At 44.5% G+C, this 18,303-nt stretch overlaps 1 protein-coding gene across 1 annotated transcript in view; it reads left to right on the top strand.

Annotated features, from left to right (window-relative positions):
* KIF5C (kinesin family member 5C) overlaps window positions 1-18,303 on the top strand; it is a 170,467-nt gene that overhangs the window by 47,758 nt on the left and 104,406 nt on the right. Inside the window, exons 2-3 of the mRNA XM_068545144.1 lie at window positions 6,679-6,769; window positions 14,796-14,869. Coding sequence (XP_068401245.1) covers window positions 6,679-6,769; window positions 14,796-14,869 — 165 coding nt within the window. The remainder of the gene's footprint in view (window positions 1-6,678; window positions 6,770-14,795; window positions 14,870-18,303) is intronic.

Genomic DNA, 18,303 nt, shown 5'->3' with positions numbered 1-18,303 from the left:
TGAATGAAGTGATTCATTCTACAACATGGATGAACCTCGAAAACATTATAAGTAAAAGAAACCTGTCACAAAAAGCTATCTATCATATGATTCCAGGACAGGCAAATCTGTAAAGACAGGAAGTAGATTAGTGGTTGCCCAGGGCAGGGGGAATTGAGAGGCTGGGGAGTGACTGCTAATGTGTACAGAGTTTCTCTTTGGGGGGATGAAAATGCTCTGGAATTAGACAGAGGTGATGGTTGCACAACCTTGTGGATGTTCTGACAACCACTGAATTGTACTTTCTTATTAAAGGGGTGAATGGTATGTGAGCTGTATTTCAATAAACAACACAAAGCAAAACTTCTTCTGGCAGAATATGTGTGTCGATAAAAAAATGAGTATCAACATTAACCCAAAGGCTTCCTGCTTTTTAGTTAATGTTTTAGAAACATTCTTTCAGATTGTTTGCCAAGCCCTGGACAGTTTATGAGTTTATCTTATTTGATTTATTCTTGTGCAAACTAATATAATGTTTTACTGATGTCTTAACCTTGGACATCTTTGGAGTCCTTCAGTTCAAGACATATCCATACACCTGTCCGGAAGGAAGCACATCTGCCTTTCTCTCTCAGAGAAAAGAGATGTGGATGTTGAACACTTAGCTCCCAAAGTGAAAAAAAACTGCCATGTAAATGTAGGCCAAGAGCCTTGGTCTGTCTTGTTCTGGAGGACAGCGCCAGGGCTAATGCTTCAGGGAGGCCAATTTTAAATCAATACAAGAACACAACTTTCTAACAGTTGGAGCTAGTTGAGTTTCGAGCAGGTTCCCTGCTGCCTGGCAGGGCTGTGGAGATGAGAGCTGTGCATTGAGAGGGCATTGGATGGGCTGGCTCTCGAGTTCATGTTAACTCTGAGAGGCCATGATTCTAATTCTCCTGCTGTACTGCTCCAGCTCTCATAGCAAGAACTCTTTGTTGAACTAATCAATTGTACATTTGGAAATAATTCAGAATTGATGGGGAAGAAAGCAGGGGAAAAAAGTACCAGAGGCTCATGCTTGTTTCCTTGATGTTCAGAGAGAGCAATTGATTCTAAAGCCAGAACTCTCAGAGCATGAGACAGGGAGCCAGGAGGTCTGGATTCTAGGCACAGACCTGCTACGCACCTAATTGGCTGGGTGACTTTCTGCAGGTCGTCTACCCTCTCCCAATCTCGTTTGTTTGTTTGTAAAACACAATGCTGCGTTTGGACCAAGGACGTTTTGGCTCTGAAAAATTTTAGAATTTTTCTTAATAACTCCTTCTTTTCATAACAAGTCTTACATCTGCCTTTTCCGTGCCTCTGGTTGGCTTTCACCTGTTTTTAATTCCTTCTGTTGCAAGGAAGCCTTGCCATGTGCATGCCCACCGTGTTTCTTGCCAGTCTTGTCCTTCTTTCCTGATCTTAAGCCCTTCTTTCCTCATTGGGTTCCTGTCAGTCCCATCTTCATGGTTAACACTGTCTCGACTTCCGTAGGCTATGGTAGGGCTCTCTGTCTTTTGTTGCCTCATTAATCGCTTTGCTTCAATCTTTCATGTTAGTCCTAACATCTGCTGTTCCAAGTGTCTCCTACTTTTCCAATAAATCATTAGCTACCTAGGAAAACAGCATGATGTAAAGGAAGAACACTTGAAATTAGAGACTTAAAGTAATTTCCCCAAAGTAATAGAGCTGATGATGTGACTGGGCCTTAGTTTTCCAGTTTGTGAAATGGAGATAATAATACCTACCTCATGGAGTTACTGTGAGAATTAAAAGAGATAAAATATAAAAGGATTTGGATCACAGTGGTTGGTGATGGTGTTGGTGGACAGTAGTGAGAAGGTGGTCAGCACAGGAAGAACTTGTCATATTCTGTACTTTCAGGAGTGAAGTCACACAAACATCTGGGATGGAGAGGTTAGTGATATTCTCAGTAATCACTTCCTCTACTCAGTGTCTGAAGATAATCCCACAGAGTGAGTTTAAATCTCGTTGTGGAAATTTAAGTCTTTTTTTCCTGTTTCTTTCTTTCTTAATAAAGATAGAAGACAAATCATTTAAATCATTGGCCCCCTTTGGTCACAACCCTTGGTTGGTCTCAGAGATTGTTATTAGATTACCTCTTGATTATCTCTTCTTGGGCATAATTAATTTCAGTTTCCTTAACCTCTCTCCTGGTGCCCATTTTCTAAAACTTTAAGTGGGTCTTTTGCTTTCTTCTGTCTCCCAGAGTAATATTCCTTCCAGGATGGGGAACAGTTGTTGGGTAACAAACAGGTCAAATGTATTAACAGACAGGCCATATGGTTCACAGACATTTTGCTCTCAATAACTTGATAGGAATTCTGGTGGTTTGATTTTTTTTTTTTTTAATTTTAACTATAAAAATGTAAGAACCATCTGCTGTTATTTTTTTGTATGTGATCCTGGTAAGTTATTTAGCTACACCGCTCCCATGCAATTAGCACTGCTCTGCGAGAGACTTTCATGGCAAAGCTGGGTTACCTTATTTTCAGTTGTAATGTATGTGGAGTGTGTGTCCCATCCAGATTCCTTTCATAAATTGCAGCAGGTTTGCATAACATGCAATTAGGTCTTGGCATGTATATGGCTTCTGTCTGAGCTGGTTAGATGCTTTAATAGTAGTGGTCCATTTGATTGGTTGAGAATGGGTCACATAGTAATTGCTGTGGAGCAAACCAAATAGGGTAATGTAATAGAAAGTGATGTCAGGGTGGGGTGGGGCTGCTTTAGTTTAGGGTCACGGAAGCCCTCAAAGGAGGAGAAGTTGGAGTTGACATCTGGCAGGGGATGAAGAGACAGCCAAATGAAGATCTGTGGTGAGCCAAGTGAAGATCTGCAGTGAGAGAATTCCAAGAAGGTGGAAGAGTTAAGAGCAAAGGCTCTGAGCCGAGGAATAAGTACGGTACTGAAGGAAGTCCAGTGGCCTATGCTGTAGTAAGATGGAGGAGAATGCAGGGAGCTGAGGGTGGAGAGGGTCTAGTCTAAGTATAATAGGAGCCACTGGAGAATTTTAAGAGGGATGATATCATTTGATTTATAGTTCTAGAAAGCTCACTCTGACTGCTAAGTGAAGATTGGATTGTTAGGAGCAAGAATGGAGGCAGGGAGACCAGTCAGGAGACTGTAGCTGTTGTCTTCATGAGAAACGATGGTGGCTTGGACTGGGGTTATGTGGTGTAGATGGTGGGAAGCGATAGAATTTGGGATATACTTTGGATTTGGAATCTATGGGACATGATGAATGATTTTGGCCTGAGTACTAGGTGATTGGTGGTGCAATTATTACTCAGACATAGAGGGCTTGATGGTTCTTTTTTGTCCAGTCAAGTTTGAGAAGGCTAATGGACATCCGAGTGGAAATGTCTAGCAGGCGATTGAGTATATGAATCTGGAGCTTGGGTGAGATTTGAAGGCTGACATGTTCATTTGAATTACAGAGAGGAGGCTGGGTCCAGGACACACTGTCACTCAGAAGTCTGGAAGAGACATCAGCAAAGGTCACGGACAGAGTGGCCAGAGAGGTCTCAGAGAACCATGTGCTGAATAGGTGCCTGGAAAGGAAAGTGTCTCCAGAAGGAGTAACTGGTGACCTCATCATTCAGTTTCAAATGTTAGCACCCAGCACCCATATTAAAATGTAAATCCAAAAATTTATTCTGCAGCTGCAAATGTAGTGACAACTAGAGCAAGCTGGGCCCATTGCCTGCCCACAGAAACCCTCAGCCACAGTGAGATCAGAAACAGGGAGACTCTTGTCTCCTGGGGGTCTTTGCTGCAGTCTCGACCAGGATTTGTGAGATTTTCATTTCTTTACCAAAACAGCAGAGATTGATGAGTTCGTTGTTGTTATTTGTGCTTAAATGGCAGTTGTATATACAGCTGGCACACTATGCCGCAAGTCAGTTCTTGAAAATAAAAGCCTATGACCGCCTCAGTGCATGAAAAGACACATAAAAATGCTTACATTTTTAACTAATTTATGTTCTAATCCTGACAAGATAAGTCTCATAACAAATCATTTTCTAAGTTTTCTCTTTTCTCGAAGGCAGTTTCTGTTTGGGAATTAACTTCAGCTTATGGAAAATTGTTGTATTATACGTTTGTCACTTGGTAAATGTGATATTATTGAAATGAAGAGTAGAGATTTCTTGCTTTCTATGTCTCTTAAAGTGAAAGCATAGCACACTCCAACAAACATTTTAAATTAAAGGGCAAAATTGGGGAGTCCTATTTTTTGTACCATATACTATAATTTAATAGGTCCTTTCCCCTGCTGTGTCAAGTGCATTTTCTCTAAAACCTAAAGCAGGATCATGCTGTACACAAGACGGTTTATTTTGGTGATTCTCATCAAGTTTGGAGAAATAATGGATTTGTTTTAAATTAAGCAAAGCTGCATTTTCTTTCCAGAAGGTTCAGCGGACGACAAATACTTAGGCAAACTCTGTAAATGTTTATTCTAACCTTTGACACTACTGACATTTAGTTGAATTTTACAAATAGATAAAGCTGCTAAGAATATGGTGGGCTGACCATTGGCAATAGATTGCGGTGAGGAGTATAATCATGGTTATTCAGCCAAATACTAGATTCACTGATTGAATGAGACTTGCTGGGAACAAAACATCGGGAAATAATCCCTTTCCAGAATTTTAACAGAATGAATGGTTCTGCTGCTTTGTATAAAACCAAAATTTGATCGTACCTGAAAATTCTCCATTTTTTTCTAAAACCAAGTTGGAAGTAGCTCGTTTACCTGGTTGGAGCAATCTCTTTTTTTTTTAAAGACTAAAGCTTGAGAGCACAGCCCTAACGCATAGCCTCACCTACGTGTGGCTTTACCATAGACATAGAGGAGTGAAACGTTAAGCCGGTCTGACAGCTGTGTGCTTCCTTCTGTGTGAAGGTTATAGGATGTAACAAGCCTTGTCCTTGGATCCCCCCATGAGCGGTTATCTTTTCGAGGTGTCAGACTGTCCTTGGGTGGTTCCCCATGTCCAGAGCCACGTGTAGGAGGTGCAGGGTGGGAGTGAAGGAGGCTCTGGGCTCTCTCCTCTCCTCCCTTCTACTCTCCTGCCCTCCCTTCTGCACTTGGGGAAAGTGAAGGTGAAGGGGCCGGGGCAGGACCACCCCTTGCCTGGGCGGTAATCGGTGGGGAAGAGGTGCTGTGATGGGGGGTTCTCCAGGGGAAGAGGCAGTGTCTGTCCTCCCCACCCGCTTCCCCAGTGTGCAGCACCGGGCGCAGAAACGCCCAGTAACTGCTTGTTGAACGCTGAGTGGTGGAGTGGCAGGGCTCTGCACCTCAGGAATCAGTAGCACCTCAGCAGAACCTCTTCCCTTCCCTCCAGCAGTTCCCTCCTCCAATCGCACACAGCCCAGTGTCGGGCCAAATCCCCAGAGCCCACACCTGGGGAGAGCACTTGATTTATGTATTTATAAACATATTTATGTAGAGGTCCCCCTTTATCTCCAAAGCCTCCACCCAGTTAAGACACCACTTATGCATGTGAAGAAAACACTAGAGTAATCTAGGACACAGAGCAATAATATCTGGCTATCAAGAGCAGCTTCTTAAATCAGATGATGGCATCTTCCCATTGAATAGAATCCAAGTGCGTTACCTTGGCTAATTTCCTTTCCCATCTCCTCTTGTACACCCTCTAGTTCCTTGAGCACCCCAGGCCCCTTCCTGTCTGCTCCACCCTTTGCCTGGAATGTTCTTCCACGGTTCTTCACATGCCTCAACCTTTCTGATCTTTTAAAGATCCACTTAACTGGTACTGCTTCACGGAGGTCTTCTTTGGCCTTCTCTCATCCCCTCTGTCCCTTTACGTTATACCTAGGCACGTTGCATTTTCCTGTGTGTTTGCTTTCTTGCTCATTATAGCCGTCACACTTGATTGAATGCTCTCCAGGCAGGACTGTCTTCTGATTTGGTTAGCATCTAGTCTATGCCTGGCTCAGAAGAAACTCTCAGTGACTAAATATTTGTTTAAATGCGTGAATGACGTGTCAACCTACATTTCATCAGAAAAGGTGTTTCAAGTAGAAAAAAAAATGTTTTTCTTCTTTCTCCTTTCCGATTCTCAACATACAGTACACACACACAAACAGTATAGGTGTGGTTCATGTTAGAAAATTTCCCTAGTCGTGGGCTTCCCTGGTGGCGCAGTGGTTAAGAATCCGCTTGCCAATGCAGGGGACACGGGTTCGAGCCCTGGTCCGGGAAGATCCCACATGCTGCGGAGCAACTAAGCCCGTGCGCCACAACTACTGAGCCTGCGCTCTGGAGCCCGTTAGCTACAACTACTGAGCCCGAGTGCCACAACTACTGAAGCCCGCGGTCCTAGAGCCCCTGCTCCGCAACAAGAGAAGCCACCGCAATGAGAAGCCCGTGCATTGCAACGAAGAGTAGCCCCCGCTCACCGCGCTTAGCCCGCGCACAGCAACGAAGACCCAACGCAGCCAAAAATAAAAATAACTAAATAAATTTATTTTTAAAAAAAGAAAGAAAAAGAAAGAAAATTTCCCTAGTCTTGGTAAGGAACTGCCTTAAAGAGTGGGTTTGGTGACTTAGTGCCTACGGTCTGACTACTGCCATTAGTGCCTTTTCTTCCTAAGCGTCTAATGTGCTTTGCTGTTTCCTTCTAGCAAGGAAAGCCATATGTCTTCGACAGAGTGCTGCCTCCCACCACGACCCAAGAGCAGGTTTACAACGCGTGTGCAAAGCAAATTGTCAAAGGTAAGTGCTAGCTCTTCATTTCCTCGGGGCGCTTCAGAGTAATGGAAGACAGTAAGTGGTATTCGCAGCCTAGGAATCAATACCCCTTGACCATAAGCAGAGGCCTGCTAATTGGAAACACTGAATTATAGCGAGCTCTGGCCCTGATTTGCTGTGATGTCAGGCGAGTTATTTAACTCCTCAATACCTCCTTTCCAAGGAGATTTCTTTATTTCTTTTTTTTTTTTTTTTCTTTCTTTTATTTCTTTTGCCACCTTTTGGGCAGAGTTATTCTGTCACCCAGAAGCTTAAAAGCAAGGTAAGCTATAGTCACACTATTTCTGTAATGGTTCTAAAATACTGCTGAAGGTATAGTACCTCCTCAGGAGAAAAATATCTATTCTGAGACTCCAGTTGTGTAGTTTTGGTTGATTTATTTTGTGCATCTGTCTCTTCAGAAAGAAGCTTTTTTTTTTTTTTAATTTTAAATTTTTTTATTGGGGTATAATTGATGTACAATGTTGTGTTAGTTTCAGGTGTACAGCAAAGTGAATCTGTTATACATATACCTATATCTACTCTTTTTTAGCTTCTTTTCCCATATAGGCCATTAAGAGTACTGAGTAGAGTTCTCTGTGCTATACAGTTATCTATTTATATATAGTAGTGTGTATGTGTCAATAGAAATGATCCCTGAAAGTATAGTCTTCAGGAAGAAGCTTTAAATGTGGAAAATTCTTGGGCGTCAAAGAATTTTCTACAGCATCCTAAGATCACATTACCTTGCTGGTTAGTGAGTTGTTCTTGCTAGTCAGCATTCCTCAATTATACTTTCATCTAACCCACTTTCAACCATCCCACCCAGATCCTGACATTTGTTCTTCCACATAGGTAGCCTGAAGCCTGCATTTTTGTCTTAGAGATCAATCCTATTTTCTGGGACTGGCCTTGGTCCTGAAGGATCTGTGTCAAAATAACAGCAGGGAGACAAAGCAATTTACACGTTGCTCTACCTTACCCTTTTAAATCAGGGGCAGGATGGAGCTTGCCTTTGGGGAGCTCGCCATCTGGACAGAGCTGAGGGGCATCTCCTGCTACTTTGCTTTTCATCATTAAATCCTTGCCTTCAAATTTGAATGCTGCAGCAATTGTGCTTTCAAATGTCTTGATGCTACCACTTTTATAGGCAGTGCTAGATTTAAAGAGTGAAAAGTACAAATAAACAAAAACAAAAAAACCCCAAACACCTTGTCATATTAGATCCACTTATTTTTAGAAGCTGAGCTGACTAACCTAACTACTTGAAATGCGTGAAAATCAGCCCTGGGTACATCTGTTAGATTAATTCTGACCCTGGACACCTGCGTGGGAGACGCCCATCCGTATGTAATGTTCCTTGCTGAGGTGTATGGTTATTCACATTCTTGTTGCAGACATCAATTAAATTAGACGGTCTTCACAGTAAGATTATTATAGAAAATTGAAGAGAAAAAATATGTCTGAATATGAGCTTTTTTTGAATGAGTAGTTTGGGCCTGTATCTGGTGGTAATTTTTGTCTTCTCTCTACTTCTACTCTTTTGCTTCTCTTTCTATCTAAACATATTTGCTCTTTCTTTCTGGAATATATAGTTCTAGTTTGCTCCTCATCAGCCCTCCTTCCCCTCTATTATCAGACTCTTTCATATTTTTATTAAAGTAAGATTAATCACATATGAGCCAGAATTTCCTTCTTTTTCTCTCCTCCTTCATTATCAGATCTAAATAGTATTTACCATGTGCTATGCTAAGCATTAGGTCCATTTAAACACATACCTGCCCGCTCTAAGTTGACATTGTAATTAGAGATGGATGAACTCTGTTTTTTAAAAGTCCTGTGATTAACGAACAATAATAATAATCTTTGAGTCTTTATTTACTCGATAAGTTTGGGTCCTTTCAGCGCTTGGAATTCTCTATAATATATGAAATGTCAGAAATGGGCAATCCCTGGGGGGTTCCTGTGGACACCCTAACTATGGATAACTTGAGGCCCAAATATATAGTGAGCCACAAAGAAAACTATTTAGAATAAAATCGGGACTTCCCTGGTGGCGCAGTGACTGGGAATCTGCCTGCCAATGCAGGGGACTCAGGTTCGATCCCTGGTCCGGGAGGATCCCACATGCCGCGGAGCAACTGGGACCGTGTGCCACAACTGCTGAGCCCGCGTGCCACACTACCGAAGCCCACAAGACTGTAGCCCATGCTCTGCAACAAGAGAGGCCACCGCAGTGAGAGGCCTGCTCACTGCAGCGAGGAGTGGCCCCCGCACTCTGCAGCTAGAGAGAGCCCGCGCGCAGCAGTGAAGACCCAATGCAGCCAATAATTAATTAATTCGTTAATTAATTAAAATAATAATAATAGAATAAAATCAGGCTCTGACATGATATAGTAAACAGACATTTCTTGAGCACCATACATATAACACGAGCTTACTCATTTTGTAGCAATAAAGAGTATCTTATTCTCCCTTGAAAGAAAATTATTAGGGGCATAATGAAGACCAAGTTTAACTTTTTTTAATATCCACTGAGGCTAGTGTGAAGGGAAGTGGCTGTGTATTTCTGCATCAGCAATCTAAAATGTAGGTATATAAGAAAGAACTGCTTGGAATAGATTACCAGGTACAGCTGAGGCATCTGTGGCCATGACAAGCCCTATTTACATCAAGAATGGAAGGTGGTGCGGTGGGGGTCTTTTTTTTCTAGAGGCCAAGAATTGAATCAAATGACTTCTAAAAGAAGTTTAAATCGCAGTCTCTGTGATTCATGGTGATGTAGTGGACTGGTGAGCTTTCCTTTCAAGTCTATCTAAACCCTTGATGTCTTTGAGATCAGGAAGACTCCTTTTAACTGGACAGCTTTATTCTCTCTCAGTCTTTGTATTCCCTTCAACTTCACTGAGTTAAAAAAAATATTTTGAACATTTGATTGTAGAGTCCTGGCATCTCCCACGCTCCCCTCTTTATCTGGTGTGTATTTCTCAAAACATCGTCTGAAAGAGTGTGTAGAATCTCTTCCAGTTCTTCTAGAAGAGGTTATAGGGTTTGTGAGTACCAGCATGGTAAATAGAAAGGTTCCTATGGATGCCCTAGGAATTAAAAACCATGGTTACTGGACACTATTACTGAAATAAGAATAACTGCATCCCAGCCTACAGAAGCCACCCCTGGCATTTGCCTCCCAAATTAATTGGATGTAGACCATCCAGTGCTAGAGAAGATGGTTTCTTGTTTTCCAGTTCTGATTTCTTTAAATTGCATTCATTTGGTTGTTTCTTTCATTCATATTTTTATGAAAGTATATTAGGTATTTGCCATGTGGTAAGTACTGCTAGGGACTGGAGTCACCAAGATACATAAGACTGCAAGAATCTTTGAGTATAGGGAAAGAGACAGACGCATGCACAATTATCGTACACGTGGGGATTATGTGCTTTAGGATGGGTGTGTGCAAAATGCTATGGGAGCACAGAAGAAAGTCACTACTGGTTTTGGTGGGTAGAGAGGAGGATTGGAGAATTAAGGCTTCTTGGAAAGGTTGGGTTCTGAGGAGCATAGAAAATGCAGGGTGGTACAAGCAGAAGGGATAGCAAAAGCAAAAGCATAAAGGCCCAAATTATATGGGCAGCTTAGAATGGTACAGGGTGCATGGCTATGAGACCTAAAAAGTTAGACTGAACCAGAATTTGATAGAAATTGAAGGGCTTTACCTTATAGGTGATGTGGACCCATTGAAGAGTTACAAGCTTAGGGTATTATCAGATCTATTTTATTATTCTATTATATATGACTCTTAAGAAGAATTATATTCATTTAGTTGCTGTTATCTGTCAGGCACCCTCTATGCATTTTACATATGTTATTGCATTTTAAATCTTTACAGCTTTATGAGGCGTGAGCATTATTATTCCCTTTGTACTAAAGAGGAAATTGAGGTGAAGTAACTTGGCCAGGTCATTTAGGGAGTAGTAAAGCGAGGCTGGGCCTTGAACCTGAGTTTGTCTGACTTACTTGAATTTTACTATCCTGCCCCCACTTTTCTGGTGGGCCCATAATGAGCATTTGATAATTATTTTATGAGTTGTTCCTTTTCCATCAGGCCATATGGACCACATTGCAAAAAGACAGGGGTAGGAATGGCGTTGGGGAAGGGGAGAGGGGAGAGAACGGAGACTGGGTTCCAGAGCCGAAGGGTGGCCCTGGCTGTCTGCCGATAATGAGACGCGCTTCGCTGCATGCCCTCACCTGGGCACAGTGGCTGCCCTCGGACTGGCGGGGCCAGTATCCTGGTTGGCCTCTGGCATTCGGCAGAACGGTCTCTGCGTTCTCTGGGCACCGCCTGCCTGAGTAGTGTGGTCGGCTGGCAAGAGCCTTAGGATTCCAAGCCAGGGATGAGTTGCAGCCACTATTGCCAGGGGCTCTGGTGCCACGACCAGGCCACTGTTTCACCTGGAGAGTCGATAGGAGGCCACAGCAGCCTCCTCAGGCACCCTGGTGTGTAGGTATGATTATGTCTTCCCCAAATTCTTACCTGATAATGGAACTAACTCTTCTGCTTCAACACGACCTGGACTCAGAACTAATAAAACCTAGGGTGGAAAACTTGGCTCTGAAGGCTGCACCGGGAAGCAGAAAGTATTTTCAAGGACCCCGTTCCACTCCTCCCTCCCAGGCCTCTTCCCACCCGCTGTGGACTCTCTCTTTTGGGTTTGCTTGGCCGCTGGATGGTCGTGTGCTGTGTTCGTGGGGCGCCGCTGGCTGTGTGGTGTGAGCTGAGGTCACATCACGCCAGACCCCGTCACAAAGAAAGGTTCTGTCCAGCTGGGCTGTTTCCTGGCTCTGTGGCTGGTGTATAGAAACAGTCATTCTGTTATGGCGGAGACTCTGAAACAAATGCTCTCCTCGGCCCCAGGACCTGTCACTCAGCGTGATGAAAGTGCCTTTCTGTGGGCTGTTTCTGCGAGAGGCGGGCGGGTTGGTTGTGTGGCTCAGTGGCACCGAGCACAGGCCTGTCCCCTCATCTCTCTGTGCTTGGCGGGTGTCCATCTCCCCGCATCTCAGTGGTCCAGCCCCAGATGCACTTTTGTGCTGCGCCCCCCTCCCGGCCTCTCCTCTCCTCTCATAAGCAAATACAGACTCAACAACAAACAAACTCCTCCAGCCCTGGAGTTTGGAAGAAAGTAGAGAACACCGGGTTTGAAGAGTTTTCTGTTTTCTTTTTAAATTACCTTCTGATTCGGAATCCAGTTGATAGAGGGCGGCCTTAGCCCTGTTCAACCTTGAGCACCAGAGGTAGGTTCTCCAACAACAAATTAATTGTAACATGATTCTGAACACTTTAAAGGCCACACGGGGGAGGGGGAAGGGTAAGCTGGGACGAAGTGAGAGAGTGGCATGGACATATATACACTACCAAATGTAAAATAGATAGCTAGTGGGAAGCAGCTGCATAGCACAGGGAGATCAGCTGGGTGCTTTGTGACCACCTAGGGGGCGGGATAAGGAGGGTGGGAGGGAGACATAAGAGGGAGGGGATATGGGGATATATGTATACGTATAGCTGATTCACTTTGTTATACAGCAGAAACTAACACAACATTGTAAAGCAATTATGCTCCAATAAAAATGTTAAAAAAAAAAAAGGCAATTATACTCCAATAAAGATGTTTTAAAAAAAATGATGTTTAAAAAAAAAAAGTTTGTCCGAATGGGCTTCTCTTATATGTTCTCTTTTTCTTAAAAAAAAACAAAAACAAAAACAAAAAACTAAGAAATTGCCCGCAGTGTTGAAATAGCAGCAAAGAATCAGGGTGAGAGTCTCGTGTGCCTCTCAGCTCCCGACTGCAAGAAAGCGATGCTCTCCGTGGGCTCTTGTTTGCATATATGTGTCCCAGTCCTTAACCTGAGGGAGTTTGGTGAGCAGTGACTCACTGGGAGTTAGGAGGATTGTGCATTCTCTTAGTGAGAGTGGGTTTAGAGGGGTGGACTGAGCCTGGGGGTTGTCTACGGGGCAGAATTCAGGTGCCTTGGTCTCATTGCTTCCTGGCGGAGGAAGAAGCAAGTGCTGGGTTTTCTCCCGTCTGCGGAGCTGGGTTCTGAGCTGAGGTTTCTTCAGCGTGGGGCAGTTGTTCAGGGCCACTGCTGTGTGCAGGTGAATGAGTAGGGCGGCCAGCGGCTGTGATGAGGAGCAGGGGGACCCGTGGCCTTGGCTTCCGTCTTCCCGTCCCAACACCTGAGGTCAGGGGTTGGTCCCAGGCTGCTTCCTCCACAGGGACTTAAGATAAGAAAGAAAGCCCTTTCAGTGTGGGGGGAGAGGTTTAGTCTCTAATAAACAGGAGCTTTAGCGCTGGGATTGTGGCTGGCATTCTCACTGTCTGGAGTTGTTTGTGCCATGAATATGTAGAATTTTAAAACCACAACCAATGGTGGAGACCACTTTCTTTGGGTCCCTGAAAGCCTGTCACATTTGTGGTTGTGTAGAAGCTCTCCACTCCGGCCACCATTTTCAGACTGTAGAAATCTTTTCTCTGGGCAAGTTGGCATTTTTGAGAAAACTGAAGCTTGAACCTCCAACCCTTACACTGTAGTCTTCAAGTTTTTGCTTTCCCTGTTACCAGGGAGACCATTACCAGAAGTTGGATACGTGCGAACATTTTCTCTCTCTCAATATAGCTTGACACAAACTCTTGAGGGCTGCCAGGAGTTTAAAAAAAAAAAAAAAAAAAAATCCTGCCACTTAATTTTTCTTTTTTTTAGCTACCCGAGGAAAACGCCTGCTTTCTTTCCTGACCCCAGTTCACACTCCAAAAGCTCAGACCAGTAAAATTTTTTTTTAAAAGACCCAACAAAACAACAGAAACTAACCAGCATCATAAAATTGAGAGAGACCAAAAAAGCAAACAAACCAACCTAATCAGGGCCTGAAATCGATGGAGCTGATTGCCTGGCTTGATTTTTTTGTAAATGGCCTTGGAGAGGACACCCCCTTATGGGGCTCCCCTCCCCACCCCTCCGTGCTTTTAGGAATGAGGACTTCCTCCCTTTATATAGAGATGGTGGGTCAGGGAATATTAATTATGCATCATTCCGCTTTCAGTGATGTTTATGTGGATGAAGTAGGATCGAGGGAAATGAGCACTAAATATATTTTAATCACCTTCGCTGCTTTGGAAGATTTCCCACAGATAATCGTCAGCTCATAGCAGCGTCAGTGCATCTGTCCGCACGCCTCCCCTCGTCCCCTGGGTGAGAGAGAGGGAAGCAGCCTGCAGCGTGTGGCATGGTCTGCTTCTTGTGTAACTAAAAGAAATTCCCGATGCTCTTGGGCCAGGGTCATCTTGCTAGCACAGTCACTGAAAAAACAGAGGCCCTAAGTTCGAGTCAGGGCCCGGTTGGTTTCCGGGCTGATTGGATTGTCACCATGTGTCTCAGTCTACAGAGTGGGACCCTGTCCCCCCCAGCTGTGGAGTAGCTCTGCTCTGAAGGGGCTTAGCGCGGCCTTCTCAAGAAACCTCCCCAAGGAGTCCGCCGGGGCCAGGGTTTAAACCGACCCAAATCAGATCTTCAGGAGAGAAATCCTATTCTACACCTCACTCCAGAGACTCAGGGCACGATAATGTTTTGGTTTTTTTTTTTTTCCCACCTCAACTGATCTCAAGAGATCAACGTGGAGAAGAAAACTCAAATACTTCTCTACTAAAAAGAAAATATACTGCTCGATACCTGTTTCGATTTTGACGTTACCAGGAGAAAGTGTGTCTGCCTCCTTCTTCATTAATATATTCTGTAGCCATGTGAGTCCATTTCTTTTTATTTTGTGGAGCAGAGGAGGCCCTCATTCCTGCTTTTATCTCACAATTCTACTTAAGTGCAAATGGAGTTGAAATACATCATTTGTGTGAAAAATGAGATGGGCCATTTGGAAAATGTAGTTTTAAAACAGGCAACCAGCACTAGCATGCAATCAAAGTAATGGGTTAATTTTAATTTTTTTTCTTGCTCGCAGATGTCCTTGAGGGTTATAATGGGACAATTTTTGCGTATGGGCAGACATCATCAGGAAAAACGCACACCATGGAGGTAAGGTTGCCGCGTGCTGTTATGTCGTCTCTGAGATGACTGAACAGAAGTGGTGCTTCCAGCAAACTGCGAGGTGCATGCGGCTTTTTGACTGGGCAGTGGATGGTTAAGGGGTGGTTATGTCTGTGTCACATTTTTTTGTGTCTTTGAGGAGTTTTAAAGATATTGTTGAGTAATAAAATCTCAGGAGTTCAGTATTTTAAAAAATCCTTTGTTGATAGCTCTGTCAAAATAGGAACAATAAATTCTATTTAAAATAATCATCGATAAGCTAAACAGTGGTGCGAGTATCCCTGTGGACTGCCGCCCCAATCTTACTGAGAAAGTCTGTTGTGAAAATCATTTAGTCTAAGAAGGGCCTCTGGGGAGGCGAGTCTCTTCTGAATAAATAAAAAATGGTAGGACAGAGGTTGAGAGAAGTTGGCTTGTGGACCAAATGCAGCCCACAGACATATTTTTGTTTGACCTGCACAGTGTTTTTTGGTTTTTTGTTTGTTTGTTTGTTTGTTTTTAATTGCAGGCAGTGTTTAAAATGGGATGGTTTCAAACAATTCTAAGTGTCCAACTTTGGTTGAAAATGCTGAAGATCTAGCAACTCTGGGTGAAATGTCACCGTAATATAAAGTGTCAGCTTCACTGGAGCAGTGTTCTTCGTTGTCTTGTTCACCTTTTTACTCACATTGCTATTGTGTGGGACCGTGGTGGTCACCTAGGAAGCCTTCGATAAAATATCTGTGAAAATGATAGCCTCATGGTGGCCCTGGCTGACGCACGTTTGTGGGGCTGGGCCCTCCAGTGTACCCTAGTCCCCTCCACGCACATTGTGAGCAAGTGTTCAGTATCCTTCCCTGGAGGAGACTTACACACCTGGCCTCTCTGTGCACTTGAGGGTGTGACACCAGCTCTGATTGTTAGCCCTGGAGCTCTGTGGCTCCAGGCTGTCTTCCAGACAAGGCACGCCTGCAGACAAAATTGGTCCCCTTTACCTCTTCTTTTCCTGCTCTTTGCCGTGGATCGGACTCCTATATGGCCTTTGGGGCTGGATAATTCTTCTGAAGGCTGGGCCCACCTGACAGGTGAGGAGAGGTGAAAGAGCAGTTATTATAAGAAGCTACACAGAGGAAGTCTGGGGAATTCAGCTTACAAGCAGCGGGGTAAGATGAATCCTTAATCCTTCAAGCTTATGTTTTTCATTTACTGTCCCCTCTTGGGAATGTCACTGAGACGGCTGCTGCAGAATCGGTTTAGCTTATGAATCATTGCTATTGAAGAAGAGATTTCAAAGGCTCGAGGCTGAAATCCCCAGGGCTCTGATGTTCTGCTCACACCGATTTCAAGTGTGGGGTGTGACTCTGGGGATCTCATTCCTGTTGTGTTGACTCGCTTCCCCCCCATTTTGCTGGAGACAGAGTGGTTCAGAGATTGTACGGATTAAAGGAAGCACGAGGTTTATTTGCCACCTTTTCTAGACGGAGCAGGACTGTTTCCTGACACCTGAGCCTTTCCGTCTCTCTTCTCTGCATCTCACGTCCTACTGCAGTACTCCTTGGAAATGGTGGTACAGGCACGGCCGTCCCCACTCTCCGGCTCTGGCCCCTCGCCTGCCTCTCCTCCTGAGCCCCTGACCCTTAACCTTCTAGGCGCTAGAAAAGCCGCAGTGATATACATTTCCTAAGTTCCACCCACTCCAGTAACCATGGACAGAACCTTCTTCATGGTTCATAAGGCATGAGAGAGAGAGAGAGAGAGAGAGAGAGAGAGAGATAAAGAGATGGCTTCTCATGAGGGAATCATTCCTTAGTTCTTTGGAAAATTACCAAACGATATACAGTACAAAAAATGCAATATTTAAAATCCCCCCACATCTTACAAAAATGCCTCTACGAGTGACCTTTTAAGCTTTGGGATTAATTCGTCTTTGGGAAATACAGGGTGTTTGCTAAATGTCAGAAATTTAAATTGTAAACTATCAAAGGAGAGACCTGTCCCCAGAGTAAAACCTTAGTTTGTGTTTTGTGTGTATGGCAAGGATAGGTGGGTGTGAGGAGATGGCAAAGAGGTACGCCAGCTCTTTCACACTAAAACTGGAGACGTCTTATTAAATGAGGGCATCGCCAGCCCTCTGTGACTCACGGTGTCAGCCGCGCAACTCCTGGCGCAGTGCTGTGGCTCCAGAGGGAATCACGGGGCCTAAAGGGAATGGGATTCTGTGCGGGCCACTCTAACAGTTGCCTAAATTCTGTCTCCTTTCCATCCTTGTCAGTTTTAAAAGGTTGCTAGTAATGAGCTGCTTTTCTTTATTGTGACTTTGGAGGATCACATGCTTAGGCCCACAGGAGGAAGGACTGGGGTGGCTGTGGGTCCTTTCCAAGCACCTTCTCACCCCCTACACACACTTCATCTGGCTCTTTCTGTTGGGTGATTTTAGGTTGGAGAAAAGGTAGGGGATATTTTAGAGGAAAACAGAGGAAAGGAGGAACCCCAAGCTGAAATCCAGAGACTGTAGGAGACCAGGGAAACCCAAGATCCTGGAATGCAATTAAATTTAAAGAAACCCCCGCAGGGCTCTCACCATCTGAAAGGAGGATTTTATGTATTCGGCATTACACATTGTGATCCTTTAAAGGCTTTTGCAAGGGGCTGTTAACTCCCTGAATGGACAGAGCTGTCACATTTAAAAGCTGTTTTCCATTTTAATCCCCTCCGTTTTGGGTCTGACATCCAATGGTGATTCCATTACCTTCTACTGAGGGGAACAAACAGATAAGCCGACATAAAATTGGAAAGATTAGCTTCTGAAAATGGCGCGTTTCAGGCGGATTTTTAGTGCAAAGAGGAAATACTTGGCAGTGTTGGTGCTAAGCTCCATAGGACCCTTGGTGCACTGGGCCCTGGCTGGGCTCTGGCGGGCAGCGCTCAGGGGAGGGTTGGAAGCGAGGTCCCTGAGTGCCGGCTGCCTGGGGAAGAGAGGGCTGGGCCTTTGTTCAGCGCGGGAGGCTGGGAAGGGCTTCTCTCTCGGCCCCGTGCCTCACTTTGTGGCCCTCTTCTGCACACGGATTTAGATGGATGGAGACACGCAGTGTTTTTCCTTCTGCCCAAAGGGACACCTGGAGGCCCTGGAAGGGTGCAGGCTGCCCTGCTGCGAGGAGTTGCCAAGTGATTTTTAATGAGCCTGTCTGAGTGCATTGGGGCTCTTGCGCTGACAGGCCCCCTGCTCTCCCATCTTAAGTGTTTCAGGAAACTCTGTCCTGCTTGGGAGGCTGAGGAGGCCACGGGGGCTGGAACAAAGGGAGTCTTGTTCCGTGGCCAGTGGCCTGGGTCTGGTTTCTGCTTTCACATGTGCTCCGAGAAGGCCACCTTCAGAATTGGGAAAAGTTTTTGAAGAGGATTATACAGATGCAAGCATTAAAATGTCTCTTCTTTTTGCTTTCTGG

Source organism: Eschrichtius robustus, chromosome 5, assembly GCF_028021215.1.
Source record: "Eschrichtius robustus isolate mEscRob2 chromosome 5, mEscRob2.pri, whole genome shotgun sequence".
Classification (NCBI taxonomy): domain Eukaryota; kingdom Metazoa; phylum Chordata; class Mammalia; order Artiodactyla; family Eschrichtiidae; genus Eschrichtius; species Eschrichtius robustus.
The sequence above is the reverse complement of the archived record's forward strand: the minus strand, read 5'-3'. Positions and strand labels throughout refer to the sequence as shown.